The 14,068-nt window shown below is 44.1% G+C and overlaps 1 protein-coding gene across 7 annotated transcripts in view; it reads left to right on the forward strand.

The window, feature by feature from the left end:
- The window catches only part of LOC106569166 (tensin-3), a 74,177-nt gene that overhangs the window by 18,351 nt on the left and 41,758 nt on the right, over nucleotides 1–14,068 (forward strand). For all 7 annotated transcript variants that reach the window (XM_045694168.1, XM_045694169.1, XM_014140218.2 and 4 more), the window contains one exon: nucleotides 9,175–10,434. In XM_045694168.1, the coding sequence (XP_045550124.1) occupies nucleotides 9,175–10,434 (1,260 nt within the window). The remainder of the gene's footprint in view (nucleotides 1–9,174; nucleotides 10,435–14,068) is intronic.

A 14,068-nucleotide genomic window follows, 5' to 3' on the forward strand; every position in this document is an offset into this window, starting at 1 on the left:
CCCAGAGATTTCTGTTGTTGTTGTTGTATCAAATTAATAGGCATGCTTCAACCAACCCACTCACGCAGGCGCGGGTGTGCTCCCTCTCTCACACACACACACACACACACACACTGTCAGGGCGTCCCCTCCTAGCTGTGGTGGTTGCTGCTCTGCCAAATCTCTCCTCTCAACCGCGCAATTCACAACAACCTCCCAGAATAGAGCGATATGGTGGCATTAAAACATGAATCCACCCAGGCCCGTTACACAATAAGCATTTATATATAACACCCATAGAAGCCATTTGATGATAAAGACAATTTGTTATATTGCTTTATTTGAGAAACTCAACTACACAACTTTTATGTTTGAAGTGCTAGATCAAGAGTCTCTGGGCGCGTAATGAAAGAGCACATTTTTTAAATTAAAATATGAATTAAAGGCATACAGCAACAACCTAAACAAAAAATAAAAGTGTTGCTTTGAGGCTTTCCTGTGGAATATTTACAGCCTTGTTTTCTCATGTAAACTCTAGATTGGAGAGGAAAGACTGGGAGCTCTACAGGAATTCAGCAGCTACAGTCCATTGGCAGCTCCCAGTGTCCCTCTAACTAGCTGACAATCAGTGGGTTAAGGGAAGGAGGAAGTACTCTTGCCATTTTAAAGACTGCTTACCACCTCGTTGTTATGTATGTGGAAAGGCAACATCATTTACCTCAATGGCTTTTTAAATCTAATCTATTTGAAATTTGGGTTGATCTTCTAATTAAGTATTGTGTTTGAGTATACCATGGTGGAATGATCTTTAATGAGGGATATAAGAATAGGTCCTTTAGAAAAAAAGTCTTTATTGATCAAATCAAATCAAATGTATTTATATAGCCCTTCTTACATCAGCTGATATCTCAAAGTGCTGTACAGAAACCCAGGCTAAAACCCCAAACAGCAAGCAATGCAGGTGTAGAAGCACGGTGGCTAGGAAAAACTCCCTAGAAAGGCCAAAACCTAGGAAGAAACCTAGAGAGGAACCAGGCTATGAGGGGTGGCCAGTCCTCTTCTGGCTGATATAGCTGTTGTTATTGTATCAATCAATTAGATTTGATTGATATAGCTGTTGTTATTGTATCAATCAATTAGATTTCTTTACCAGGATTTTCTTTCCAGGATTTTCTTTTACACAATACTTTACCTCACACAACTTACTGGAAACTGAACTACTCTTTCCTGGGTAAATGTCCTGTCCATCAACAGAAACAAATCCAGCCAGTGTTTGTTTTGTTTTTTAGAAACTCACTTCCCGTGTACATGAATCAGGGGGTGTCCCTGTAATCATTACCAGGTGTGTCAACAACCGCCTTTGAGCCTATTCACAGATAAAGCCTAGACCACAGTAGACTTCTCCAGTACTGAGGGCTCCCTTCTCTCTCAACTCTGTTTCTGCCTCTAGCTCCCGGTGAGTGAGTCAGTGAGTCAGAGCAGAGCCATTTACCAGGCTAGCTGGATTAATGAGGAATGTTTTAGCTGAGGGCTGTCTGGCTGGGCACCAAACGGAAGCCTTAAAGGGAAGATTGCAGAATTAGGTTGCTGTTAATTAAACATTCTGATTTGCTTCATCCTTCCAACTAAATGTCCCAATATGACATATCACTTTACATTTGCAATTTGGGAGAAATTTATATTTTATCAGAATTTGACTGAAGTCATGAAAGAAACATTTTCAGAAATGTGACATAAAGAGGAGCACGAGAGGAGCAGGGCGAACCTGTCCACATAAGACGGTAAAGACCCACATCATGCAGAGTCCTACTATTGTTTTTGAAAAAATATTGTGGCACTCTGAATAAAGGGAACATCTGACCATATCCTGTGATTTATTTATTCTGTAGAATTTTTTTTGAAACACATACAGCTAGCAGGCTTTTATCATAGCCCTTTTACACTCCTGGCTTACCCCTACTAGCTAACCACTAGCTAACCACTAGCAGCCTTGAAACACATCACTTATTAGCAGTTCAGCACATCAGCATTTCTCCTACTGTTAGATATTAGACATTGAAAGTCTATAGCCAAACTGGCTAAAACTCTGTTGTTGGCCGATGGTAGCTATAGCTAGCCACACGCTAACCTGAGTGCTACTCAAACATTGGCTACCATGATATCCTGCAAGTTATATCGGACAGTAAAGATCAGTCAGTTTAACAAAAATAAAGACATACCTTGAAATAAAGAATTACATTAATCCGATTGGTATTTTACAATTTACAATTTAAAACAGTATTCTGTTGATGGAGTTGCTGTAGCTTGCTTTCTAGCTAGCTTCCATCCCAAAAACACCATGCTAGATCTGTGTGAGTGGGACAGTTCGTTCTGCATGGCCAGGTGCACTTACAGTGCATTCGGAAAGTATTTAGACCCCTTGACTTTTTATTAAAAACATTATTTTTTTAAATCCCTCAGAAATCTACACACAATACTGCACAATTACAAATCAAAAACGTTTTTTATATAATTTAGCAAATGTATAAAAAAAACTGGAAATATGAAATTTACACAAGTATTCCGACCCTTCACTCAGTACTTTGTTGAAGCACCTTTGGCAGCGATTACAGCCTTGAGTCTTCTTGGGTATGACGCTACAAGCTTGGCACACCTGTATTTGGTGAGTTTCTCCCATTCTCCTCTGCAGATCCTCTCAAGCTCTGTCAGGTTGGATGGGGGAGCGTTGCTGGACAGCTGTTTTCAGGTCTCTCCAGAGATGTTCGATCGGGTTCAAGTCCGGGCTCTGGCTAGGCCACTCAAGGACATTCAGAGACCTGTCCCGAAGCCACTCCTGCGTTGTATTGGCTGTTTACTTAGGGTCATTGTCCTGTTGGAAGGTGAACCTTCACCCCAGTCTGAGGTCCTGAGCGCTCTGTAGCAGGTTTTCATCAAGGATCTCTGTACTTTGCTCCGTTCATCTTTCCCTCGATCCTGACTAATCTCCCAGTCTCTGCCGCTGAAATAAATCCCCACAGCATGATGCTGCCACCACCATGCTTCACCGTAGAGATGGTGCCAGGTTTCCTCCAGACGTGACGCTTGGCATTCAGGCCAAAGAGTTCAATCTTGGTTTCATCAGACCAGAGAATCTTGTTTCTCATGGTCTGAGAGTCCTTTAGGTGCCTTTTGGCAAACTCCAAGCAGGCTGTCATGTGCCTTTTACTGTAGAGGGGCTTCCGTCTGGCCACTCTACCATAAAGGCCTGATTGGTGGAGTGCTGCAGAGAGGGTTGTCCATCTGGAAGGTTCTCCCATCTCCACAGAGGAAATCTGGAGCTCTGTCAGTGTGACCATCAGGTTCTGGGCAGGGTTCTTGGTCACCCTGACCAAGGCCCTTCTCCCCCGATTGCTCAGTTTGGCCGGGTGGCTAGCTCTAGGAAGACTCTGGGTGGTTCGAAACTTATTCCATTTAAGAATGATGTAGTCCACTGTTTTCTTGGGGACCTTCAATGCTGCAGAATTTTTGTTGGTACCCTTCCCCATATCTGTGCCTTTTCACAATCTTGTCTCTAAGTTCTACGGACACTTCCTTCAACCTCATGGCTTGGTTTTTGCTCTGACATGCACTGTCAATTGTGGGACCTTATACAGACAGGTGTGTGCCTTTCCAAATCATGTCCATAAGGCTGCAACGTAACAAAATGCTGTAACGTAACAAATGTGGAAAAAGGTAAGGGGTCTGAATGCTTTCCGGATGCACTGTATATAGTTGGCTATCTTGGTTTTTCATTATCTACTAGCAATATAACATGACAAAACTCTTTGGGCATTTTAGTACCTAAAGTTAAGGTCGGAAGCTTACGTACACCTTAGTCAAATATATATAAACTCAGTTTTTCACAATTTCTGACATTTAATCCTAGTCAAAATTCCCTGTCTTAGGTCAGTTAGGTTCACCACTTTATTTTAAGAATGTGAAATGTCAGAATAATAGTAGAGAGAATGAATTATTTCAGCTTTTATTTATTTCATCACATTCCCAGTGGGTCAGAAGTTTACATACACTCAATTAGTATTTGGTAGCATTGCCTTTAAATTGTTTAACTTGGGTCAAACATTTTGAGTAGCCTCCCTCAAGCTTCCCACAATAAGTTGGGTGAATTTTGGCCCATTCCTCCTGCCAGAGCTGGTGTAATTGAGTCAGGTTTGTTGGCCTCCTTGCTCGCACACGCTTTTTTAGTTCTGCCCACAAATGTTCTATAGGCTTGAGGTCAGGGCTTTGTGATGGCAACTCCAATACCTTGACTTTGTTGTCCTTAAGCCATTTTGCCACAACTTTGGAAATATGCTTGGGGTCATTGTCCATTTGGAAGACCATTTGCGACCAAGCGACCAAGGACTCATTTTACTGTGGATATAGATACTTTTGTACCCGTTTCCTCCAGCATCTTCACAAGGTCCTTTGCTGTTGTTCTCGGATTGATTTGCACTTTTCGCACCAAAGTACGTTCATCTCTAGGAGACAGAACGTTTGTCCTTCCTGAGTGGTATGACGGCTGCGTGGTCTCTACTTGCGTACTATTGTTTGTACAGATGTACCTGGCACCTTCAGTCGTTTGGAAATTGCTCCCAAGGATGAACCAGACTTGTCGAGGTCTACAAAAAAAAAATCTGAGGTCTTGGCTGATTTATTTTGATTTTCCCATGATGTCAAGCAAAGAGGCACTGAGTTTGAAGGTAGGCCTTGAAATACATCCACAGTTACACCTCTAATTGACTCAAATGATGTCAATTAGCCTCTCAGAAGCTTCTAAAGCCATGCCATCATTTTCGGGAATTTTCCAAGCTGTTTAAAGAAAGGCACAGTCAACTTAGTGTATGTAAACTTCTGACTCACTGGTATTGTGATACAGTGAATTATAAGTGAAATAATCTGCCTGTAAACAATTATTGGAAAAATTACTTCTGTCATGCACAAAGTAGATGTCCTAACCGACTTGCCAAAATGATAGTTTGTTAACAAGAATTTTGTGTAGTGGTAGAAAAAACGAGTTTTAATGACTCCAACCTAAGTGTATGTAAACTTCCGACTTCAACTGTACTTACCAGATTCACATCAATCATTGAAGCCACCCGTCGTTATGCTGCAGTAGCACCGGTGGTGTCAGTGGACTTGAAGCAACATTGACTGTGAGCACAGTACCGTTTTTTAGCATCAGCTTCATGGTGAATCCACTCTTCCACCATTGGTAGCCATCAAAATTACTGAAGCACCAGGGGTTACCCTCCTCACAAAGCGGCCAAACGTCTCACATTTCGGCAAACATGCATGCCGGTAAACAGTGGTTCTAGTGCACTGCCGCTACCATCAGGCCGTTCCCTTCTTGACATCAAAGCCGCAATTGATTGTTGGTATATGAGTTGTTGATCAATGTAATTCAAATTGCAAAAATAGAAGTGCATAACATAGTTTTCTTATACACTGTTGCTTAAAGACCGTTTAGATGGAATTTAATCCATCTGCGTTGTTCAATTTGTGGAAATATATTGTGCAACCTTCCCTTTAACGGCAGCTAGGCCAGGGCCCGGCCAGGAGGGATAGAAATGAGGATGATGATGGTCATGACTCACAGGCCTGTCATACAGTAGGAGAGGAGGAGGAGGGATGGCAGATGGTAATAACAGTAATGTGAACAGAGCAGAGTAAGAGTAGGGTAATTTCAAAGGTGTAGCAACAACAATCCCTCTGGGGGTTAAGAATAGTTGGCGTCAGATCAACAGTTTTGCAGCTACATTCCCATTTGCCCTAATGCTTGTTGAGTGTGAAGAGTGTTTTATAACACCATAATAACCTAAGAAAATGTACAATTTCTAACCAAAAGTTGTTTGATCAATGCCTCCATTCCTCCCCACCCCTTTACACACATGCACACACACACGCACGCGCTCACACACACACATAACATGCACCACGCATGTGTAACCGAATGTGAAATGGCAAAGCTAGTTAGCGGGATGCGCTAACAGCGTTTCAAACGGTGACGTCACTCGCTCTGAGACCTTGAAAAGCCGAGGCTTTTGTGGAGCTATAGGTAACGATGCTGCGTGGGAGGCGGTTGTTTATGTGTGCAAAAGGTCCCTGGTTCGAGCCCAGTTAGGGGTGATGAGAGGGACGGAAGCTATACTGTTACATTGATGCTGTTGACCAGGATCACTGGTTGCTGCGGAAAAGGAGGAGGTCAAAAGGTGGGTGAGTGTAACCGATGTGAAATGGCTAGCTAGTTAGCGGTGGTGCTCTTTTTAGCAAGAAATAAAGGCATTTCACTGTACTAGTGCAAGTGACAATAAAAACTTGAAACTTGAAGTTCTAGGATAGATGAAATGGGTCAAAGATGAAGACCACCAGATGGGACCATACTTGGTTAACCACCCATGGACCTCAGCCATGCCAGTGTGTGTCTTATGATAGACAAAATCAGTAGAAACAATTGTTGAACCCCATAATTGAGGTTCGGACACATCTGTTTCCACGCTGGTGTACGCAGCGCGGATGGCAGGCATGTCATTTCATAATACAACAGAGCGAGAGAAAAAACAACCTGGCTATCTGGGTAGGTTTCAAAAAACCAGCAGAGGGCACAACTAGAAGGCAGGCTCGCTCTAATGAAGTCGCTCTTTATAGTGTGAAAGAAAGCGGGAAGGAGGAGAGGAGAAGAAATGTTGTTTTCAATCCTCACTGCTTCTCTCTCTCTCTTTCTCAATTCAATTCAAGTGCTTTAATGGCATGGGAAACATATGTTAACATTGCCAAAGCAAGAGGAAATAGATAATAAACAAAAGGGAAATAAATAATAACAATTTACAGTAAACATTACACTCAAAGAAGTTCCAAAAGAATAAAGACATTTTCAAATGTCATAATATGTCTATATACAGTGTTGTAACGATGTGCACATAGTAAAGTACAAAAGGGAAAATAAATAAATGTAAATATGGGTTGTATTTACAATGGTGTTTGTTCTTCACTGGTTGCCCTTTTCTTATGGCAACAAGTCACAACTCTTGGCACACCGTGGTATTTAACCCAGTAGATATGGGAGTTTATCAAAATTGAGTTTGTTTTCAAAATCTTTGTGAATCTGTAATCTGAGGGAAATATGGGTCTCTAATATGGTCTCTCTCGCTCTCTCATACCCTCTTCCTCCCTCCCAGCAGGGTAGTCCCCTGATGCAGCCGGGCTCGAGTTCGGGTTACAGCTCAGCTCAGCACCGGGCCCTCCCCCACCCACAGGCCCCACCCCATGGCCCCTCCCCACTTGTTTACATTCCTCAAGGTCCCCCCTGTGTGGAGTGCAAATACTCTCACCTTCCTTCTCACTGCTAGCAGGACTAGTATGTGTGTGTGGGAGCCTACTATCTGTTTGCTAAACATCACAGTCCTTATTTATCCCCTCCCGCTCTCCATATCTTCCCTCTATTTCTCAATTTTGTTATGCGGGAGATGGTGGTTGTCTAGTGCGTGCACTTATTTACCTGCAGCCGGTCAAGGAGAAGGTAAGAGCTGTGGCTGCATTCTATTTTGAAGAAGAAGGGGGGCCTTGAGGGAAGAGGAAGAAAGGGGGAGAGAAGTGGGAGGGTAACATACTGAGGCACCAGAGGGAGAGAGAGGAGGGAGACATCTGTCTTCAGAATTGTTACTACCTTTGCCAGTTGGAATGCTGTAGAGGGATCTGTTGGAATACTCCTAGAAGTTCTGTTCTGACCTGGAATGTAGCCTGCTGAGGAGGCCTGAGACTTGCTTTAGAGAGCCGGATGTGAGTTCAAGAGAACCCTGTGTGTGTGTGTGTGTGTGTGTGTGTGTGTGTGTGTGTGTGTGTGTGTGTGTGTGTGTGTGTGTGTGTGTGTGTGTGTGTGTGTGTGTGTGTGTGTGTGTGTGTGTGTGTGTGTGTGTGTGTGTGTGTAGCAGTGTAGGGGGGAAACCAGCATAAGGCAGGGTAGAGGAGGAGGGTATCTTTTATCATGCGTGTCTGGTATTCAGATCCTACAACAGCCCTGTTGGCTTGACTGAAAGGAAAGTACTTAACGCACCAGATTGAGACAGAGGCACCAGGGTCATGTTGCTAACTCTCCTTTGTTGAGCTAGAGGAGAGTGACACTGATTGTGGAATGGCGCTTTTACCCAGGACTTCAACACAGCCTTTGTTTGCACATGGAACACGTCTAATGCATTGAACTGCATTCTGTAAGTACCGGTTGCTTGTCTTGTTAGCTAGCTAGAACTCTTTCATTTTTTCTTCAGTAACCTATTCGAGGAATGAGCGAGAGTGATGAATTTGACTGTGCTGTTTTGATCTCTGACTGTGGTTGTATTTTTCTGCCGAGGGTTTAACTGGGCTGTTTAGACATATGTTGGAGGGTCAAAGGGTAGTAGGGACGGGTTGGTAAATCACCCCACAGTGAGGAATGCAGAGATCAAACACTGTGACTGACTGACTGGCTGGGGACTAAACATCACTTTGTCTCTCCTATATCAGCACATAGAGAGACCAGTTAGTTATATCACCTGAACATGAGGAACACCGTACAGCACAATGTACGAATGAGAGTTATAGGTGCTTTATTAAAAAAAATTCACTCGCTAAATAATGTGGCTGATGGTTAGAACTTGGGAGTTCTTGGAGTGGGATCAACTGTAGCCTAAATCATTGTTGGTTGGTGATACTTTTGTGGTTTTATTTAATCAGAATGGTTAGATTTTGTGATTAGTTTGTGTTGTTTTGGTTTGAGATTGAGGGGAAACTATTCTGTGCTGCACTGTTGTCTAGGAGAACACTCTTGTCATGTGCAGTTGAAGTGCTGATAATTCCCTTGCTTTGTTGTTCTTACAACCTGTAGCCTACTCATTGTCCACCAGCTCTGAAAATGTGGCATACTTTTGAGTTAATGTGTGTGTTCATTTGAATGTTTGTGTGTCAAAAGGTGAGTTTGTGTATCCCTGTTTGTTTTTATCAGCGAGCTGTACTTGTTGTTCATTCCATGTGATTGTGAATGTGAGAACTTATTTGTGTATGTGAGAACGTGATCGTCTTTGTGGTCATGTGAGCGTCTTTGTGGTCATCCACCTGTATGTGTGTGTGTCCATGTGTGGTCATGTCTGTGTGTGTGTCTCCGTACCAGCTGACCGTTTGAAGACGCTCCATCTCTTGTCGTTCCAGTGCCTCGCTCTCAGGGCCTGGCCCAGGACAAAGCAGCCCTGTCCAAGAGGAGCGCTAACGGGGGAGGATCCACCAACATGACCCTGGGCCGTGGAGCCCACCGAGCCACCTCTATCACCAGCAGCCCCGACCACAGCGACCACGCCCTGTCAGCCAGCAGCGACTCAGGCCTGTCCAGCACCTCCCTGTGGACCGACCGACCCCCAGCTCCTATCACCACCAGCACCAGGTCCCAGCAGGGCCCCAGCCGCCAGGAAAAGGCCCAGCTGAAGCGCCTGCTGAGTGGGTTTGGCCTGGAGGAACCCTCCCGAGAGGTCGAGGAGATGTCTGAGTGCGGAGGTGGAGGGCCAGGAGGGGTGGCCTTCCAGAGACTGGTCCAAGTCCAGGTGCATGTCGTCGGAGACCCGCGGCCCCCCAGGGAGAGGGAAACGGACATCCTGGATGACCTGGTCCTCCTGTCGGGTCACGACCTGCACAGTGTGGACAGCCTGGGAACCCTGTCATCGTCCTGCCACAAGAGCAGCCAGAATTCCCTGCTGTCGGATGGCTTTGGCAGCCCCGGGGGAGAGGAGCTCCAACACCAGCACCACCACCCAGCCCCTGCAGCCATGGAGGAGTACGAGAGGGCCTACGCTGAGGCCCGGAGGGGCTGTCTGGGCCAAAGGAGTGCTTCGATCTCTGCCTCCACCCCAGCCAGCACTGTTCCCATGCCCAAGCAGCAGGTCTACCTACAGGGCAGCTACTCCACACACACCTGGGTGCGCCAGCAGCAGATGGTAGCAGCCCATCAATATGCCTACCTGCAGGCCGAGGAGGGTGAGGAAAGAGAGAGGTACCCAGGGAACAACAAGCAGCAGGAGGGAAGCCCACCCAAACCACCAGCCCCTACAGTGCCACAACAAAGCTCCGTGCTGAGGATGGACACTGCTGTCCAGAGAACGGTGATGGCCCTGCCAGAAACTCACAGTGAGCAGTCTCCTGCGGTCGTCAACAAGAACAAGCGAGACGAGGAGTTCAACTCTTTGACCGTGGACATTGATAACTCCATCGACCAGCTCAACCAGTTGATTATGGACCTGGACCCCACGTTCATGCCGGTCCCCACACGCTCCAGCTCGGTCAAGAGGAACGGAGGTACAGGGACGCACGTGAATGGCTCTGCCACCACCACCACCACCACCTCAACAGGCTGCCCCAATGGAGTCAGTCACAGACTCATGGATAACAGTACAGCCCCACTGCAAAGCACACAGCAGTCAGGTAAGACAGACAGCAAGCTCTGGGTGTGGTGGTGGTGGTGGTGTGGTGATAGGAATGGTGGTGGTTAGAGCTGGGTGATATGGCCAAAATATCATATCCCGATAAAGGTCATTTCATATCCCGATAATGATACATATCACGATATAGCACATTTTCTGTAAATTCAATTTATAAATAGTTTATATAAAATGACCACATGTAAAGGCCTCTTTCTAATTACATTTTGAATTATACTCAACAAATAAAAAGGTACTTACTCATATTCGATTATTTATTTTATTTAGAACGTGTGTAAATTTTCAATTAAGCATGTAACAAAATGTAAAATATGAATGTATAAAATCTAAAAAGGTAAATAGAAAACTTCAACTATAGTTGCAAACAAAATAAATATAGGCCTAAAATATATTTTTTTTGGGGGGGGGGCTTGCCTGTTTTGCATGTTATTTTGGCATTAATACGTGTCACATATCAATTTGCATTTGGTACCTTGGGTCGAGTGTTAGCACCAACTCACGAAATCCCAGTTTCTGGACCGTGTAAATTGGGGCCATGTCTTTGCAGATGTAAGTTGTAACGGCAGCTGTTATCTCCTTCCATCTTGGTGATTCTTTGCCATACGGTATGCCGCGGGAAAAAGCCTCTTGCAACGTCTGAGTCGGGGGGTTGTTTTGAGCATTCGACTGTACTTTTTTGGGGTCTCATCCGCAGACTCTCTCTGTACCGTTTCACATGATTTTTGCATAGGTGGTAAAATAGGTAAGTGGTGTTTGAGCCTGTTGTCAGGACCGGCCTGCAGCATATTTTTCAGTGGACGGTTTTCTGGTCCGTGTCAGACTTTTTATACTCAAACCACGTCCATGCGACCAAAGTTGCCCCTCCTTTAGGTACGAACTCCGTGTCTCCATTCTCTGTGTCACGTTCACTCTCTTCCATGTTTGTTTGTGTTGCAAATTTCCTCAAAGCGTTGTCCAATTGACGAAAAATATTGCCGTACAGAGTGTGATTTGCGACACAAGGAAATAAACGATAATGGTGATTCAATAATAGTACTGGTGGTAATGTTAGCGCTGGTGGTGGAAATGTGACGCAACCTCTGCAAATAGCAAAGCTTCATGAAAAATGGTGGTGGTAGGAAATCAATGAGACAGTCAGATTTTATAATGCATCTGTTCTGGGAGAACATCAACATGAAATCCTCCCTTCTCTTACAACATAGTGTTAACTTTACCAAAACGCACTTTTGCTCTCTCTCCCACCTGGAGGGCTGTTTGCCAGTGTAAATAGCAGGGTTCCTGACAGCTTTTCAGATGTTTTCAGCTTGTTTTTGAGTCAGAGGCCATTGTCGAGGCTTGTCTGTGTACAGCTATCTCACTCCGGAATCAGACGGAGAGAGAGGGCTGTCATCAGCTCTGTAGATCTAGGCTCACACATCTCTAGAACATTCATACATGTGGGACACTATACTGCTGTCATGGAATGTCTTTGAAAGTTCCTCACACGTTCTCAGGCCCTACTTGTCATTTGCTCACTGAAGCTGCTTTTATCAGTAGAAACACCAGCTTGATGTTTCTTGCTTTCAGAAAACAGTGTCTTCATGATAAAGGGAATATTCAGCTGTCGGTGTCAGCAGGTCCCCTTGCATGTTATCTATATAAAATAATAAAAAAACAGAAGTGGAGGAATATTCTATCTTACTTACTTATTATTGTATGTTTTGAACATTGCAATAGTTTTCCACAAAAAAACATTGGCTTATCTTTAGTTCAGATGCCAAATATTTCTCTCTGGAAGTCTGGATATTATTTTGGTCTATTATGCCCTTGTTCATGGACATAGACGTTGATTCTGAAACACTGTGCCAAAGAATCCTAGGAGCGTTCAGTGCTTATCAGTGACTGAAAAGTAGCCTACGTCTCCCACCAGCTTTGGACCTTAGCCATTCACAGTATTTTGGTCTGTAATCTGAAACCAGCTAATTTCATTATCTCACTTTGTTCGTTTCCCTCTATTAGTGATATGTACAGTATCTTGCAGATAACTATTCAAATGTACAGATTTAATCTTACGCACTTACTAAAACCACAAATGTTTTGTATTTCTTCATTTCACCAAACTTGGCCGTGTCTTCTCAGTTGTTGAACTTGTGAATGTTGTTGACTCAAGAATAAGCATGCAGTGCAGTTCATTGGCTCTGGAACTGTGGTCCACCATTTTGTTTCTACCTGGAGTAAGTGAGTGCGGTCTGGCTGTCAGTAGAGTGTGAATAACGTTAAGATATGTACCTGGAGCAGCCAGGGGGCACGTAAAGAGGTTAGCGCAGCACGGGGAGGAGGGCCCTGGAATTTCCAAGAGAGGAACAAGTGTGCCTGCCCCGAGGCATCGCATTTTCCATCCGATTTCAGAGACTTGTACCTGTCTGCGCATATCCGGTACATACAGTGGAACATCCAGACTGACACACAGCACAGTGCAGAAACATGCTGTGTTTTGCTTATTTACATGAAGGACATATACAGATGTAGAACCTTAATTTGATCACTCTTGTTGCTGAGAATTTTCCTGCACAGCAGGAAATGCAAACGTGTAGTGTATTTGAGCTTTAAGAAGGCTTCTAAACTTTGTAATTTCCACTTTGAAATTTCAGACTTGATTTGCCCCCCAAAAAATGTATCAACCCCTACAGAAATGTCCATTAATTATAATCTACATAATAATTCACATTTCCTGTTGCTGAATGAGGATTTTCCTGCTGAAGCAAACTGGATGAAATTAAGATCCTATATCTGTATATTGAGTTGGTTTAGAGTAGACGTCTGTGTCGATGTGTAGATGAATAATGATTAGTGTTAAGGTGAACATAGTGTGCAGGTGAGTTGTTAAGGCTAAAGTGTGATTCATGTGACTTACAGTGGAAAGGGAATAGCTTCGTGGTTCAGGGACAACTCATAACGTGACTGTACGTACAGTACAAATCAAAAGTTTGAACACACTTACTCATTCCAGGGTTTTTCTATATTTTTGCTATTTTCTACATTGTAGAATAATAGTGAAGACATCAAAACTATGAAATAACACATAAAGAATAATGTAGTAACCAAAAAAGTGTTAAACAAATCGAAATATATTATATATTTGAGATTCTTCAAAGTAGCCACGCTTTGCCTTGATGACAGCTTTGCACACTCCTAGCATTCGCTCAACCAGCTTCACCTGGAATGCTTTTCCAGTAGTCTTGAAGGAATTCCCACATATGCTGAGCACTTGTTGACGGCTTTTCCTTCACTCTGCGGTCCAACTCATCCAAAGCCATCTCAATTGGGTTGAGGTTGGGTGATTGCACTCCATCACTCTCCTTCTTGGTCAAATAGCCCTCACACAGCCTGGAGGTGTGTTGGGTCATTGTCCTGTTGAAAAACAAATGATAGTCCCACTAAGCGCAAACCAGATTGGATGGCGTATCGCTGCAGAATGCTGTGGTAGCCATGCTGGTTAAGTGTGCCTTGAATTCAAAATAAATCACTGACAATGTCACCAGCAAAGCACAATCACACCTATTCCTCCATGCTTCACGGTGGGACCCGCACATGCGGAGATCATCCGTTCACCTACTCTGCATCTCACAAAGACATGG

Source organism: Salmo salar, chromosome ssa14 (assembly GCF_905237065.1).
Source record: "Salmo salar chromosome ssa14, Ssal_v3.1, whole genome shotgun sequence".
NCBI lineage: Eukaryota > Metazoa > Chordata > Actinopteri > Salmoniformes > Salmonidae > Salmo > Salmo salar.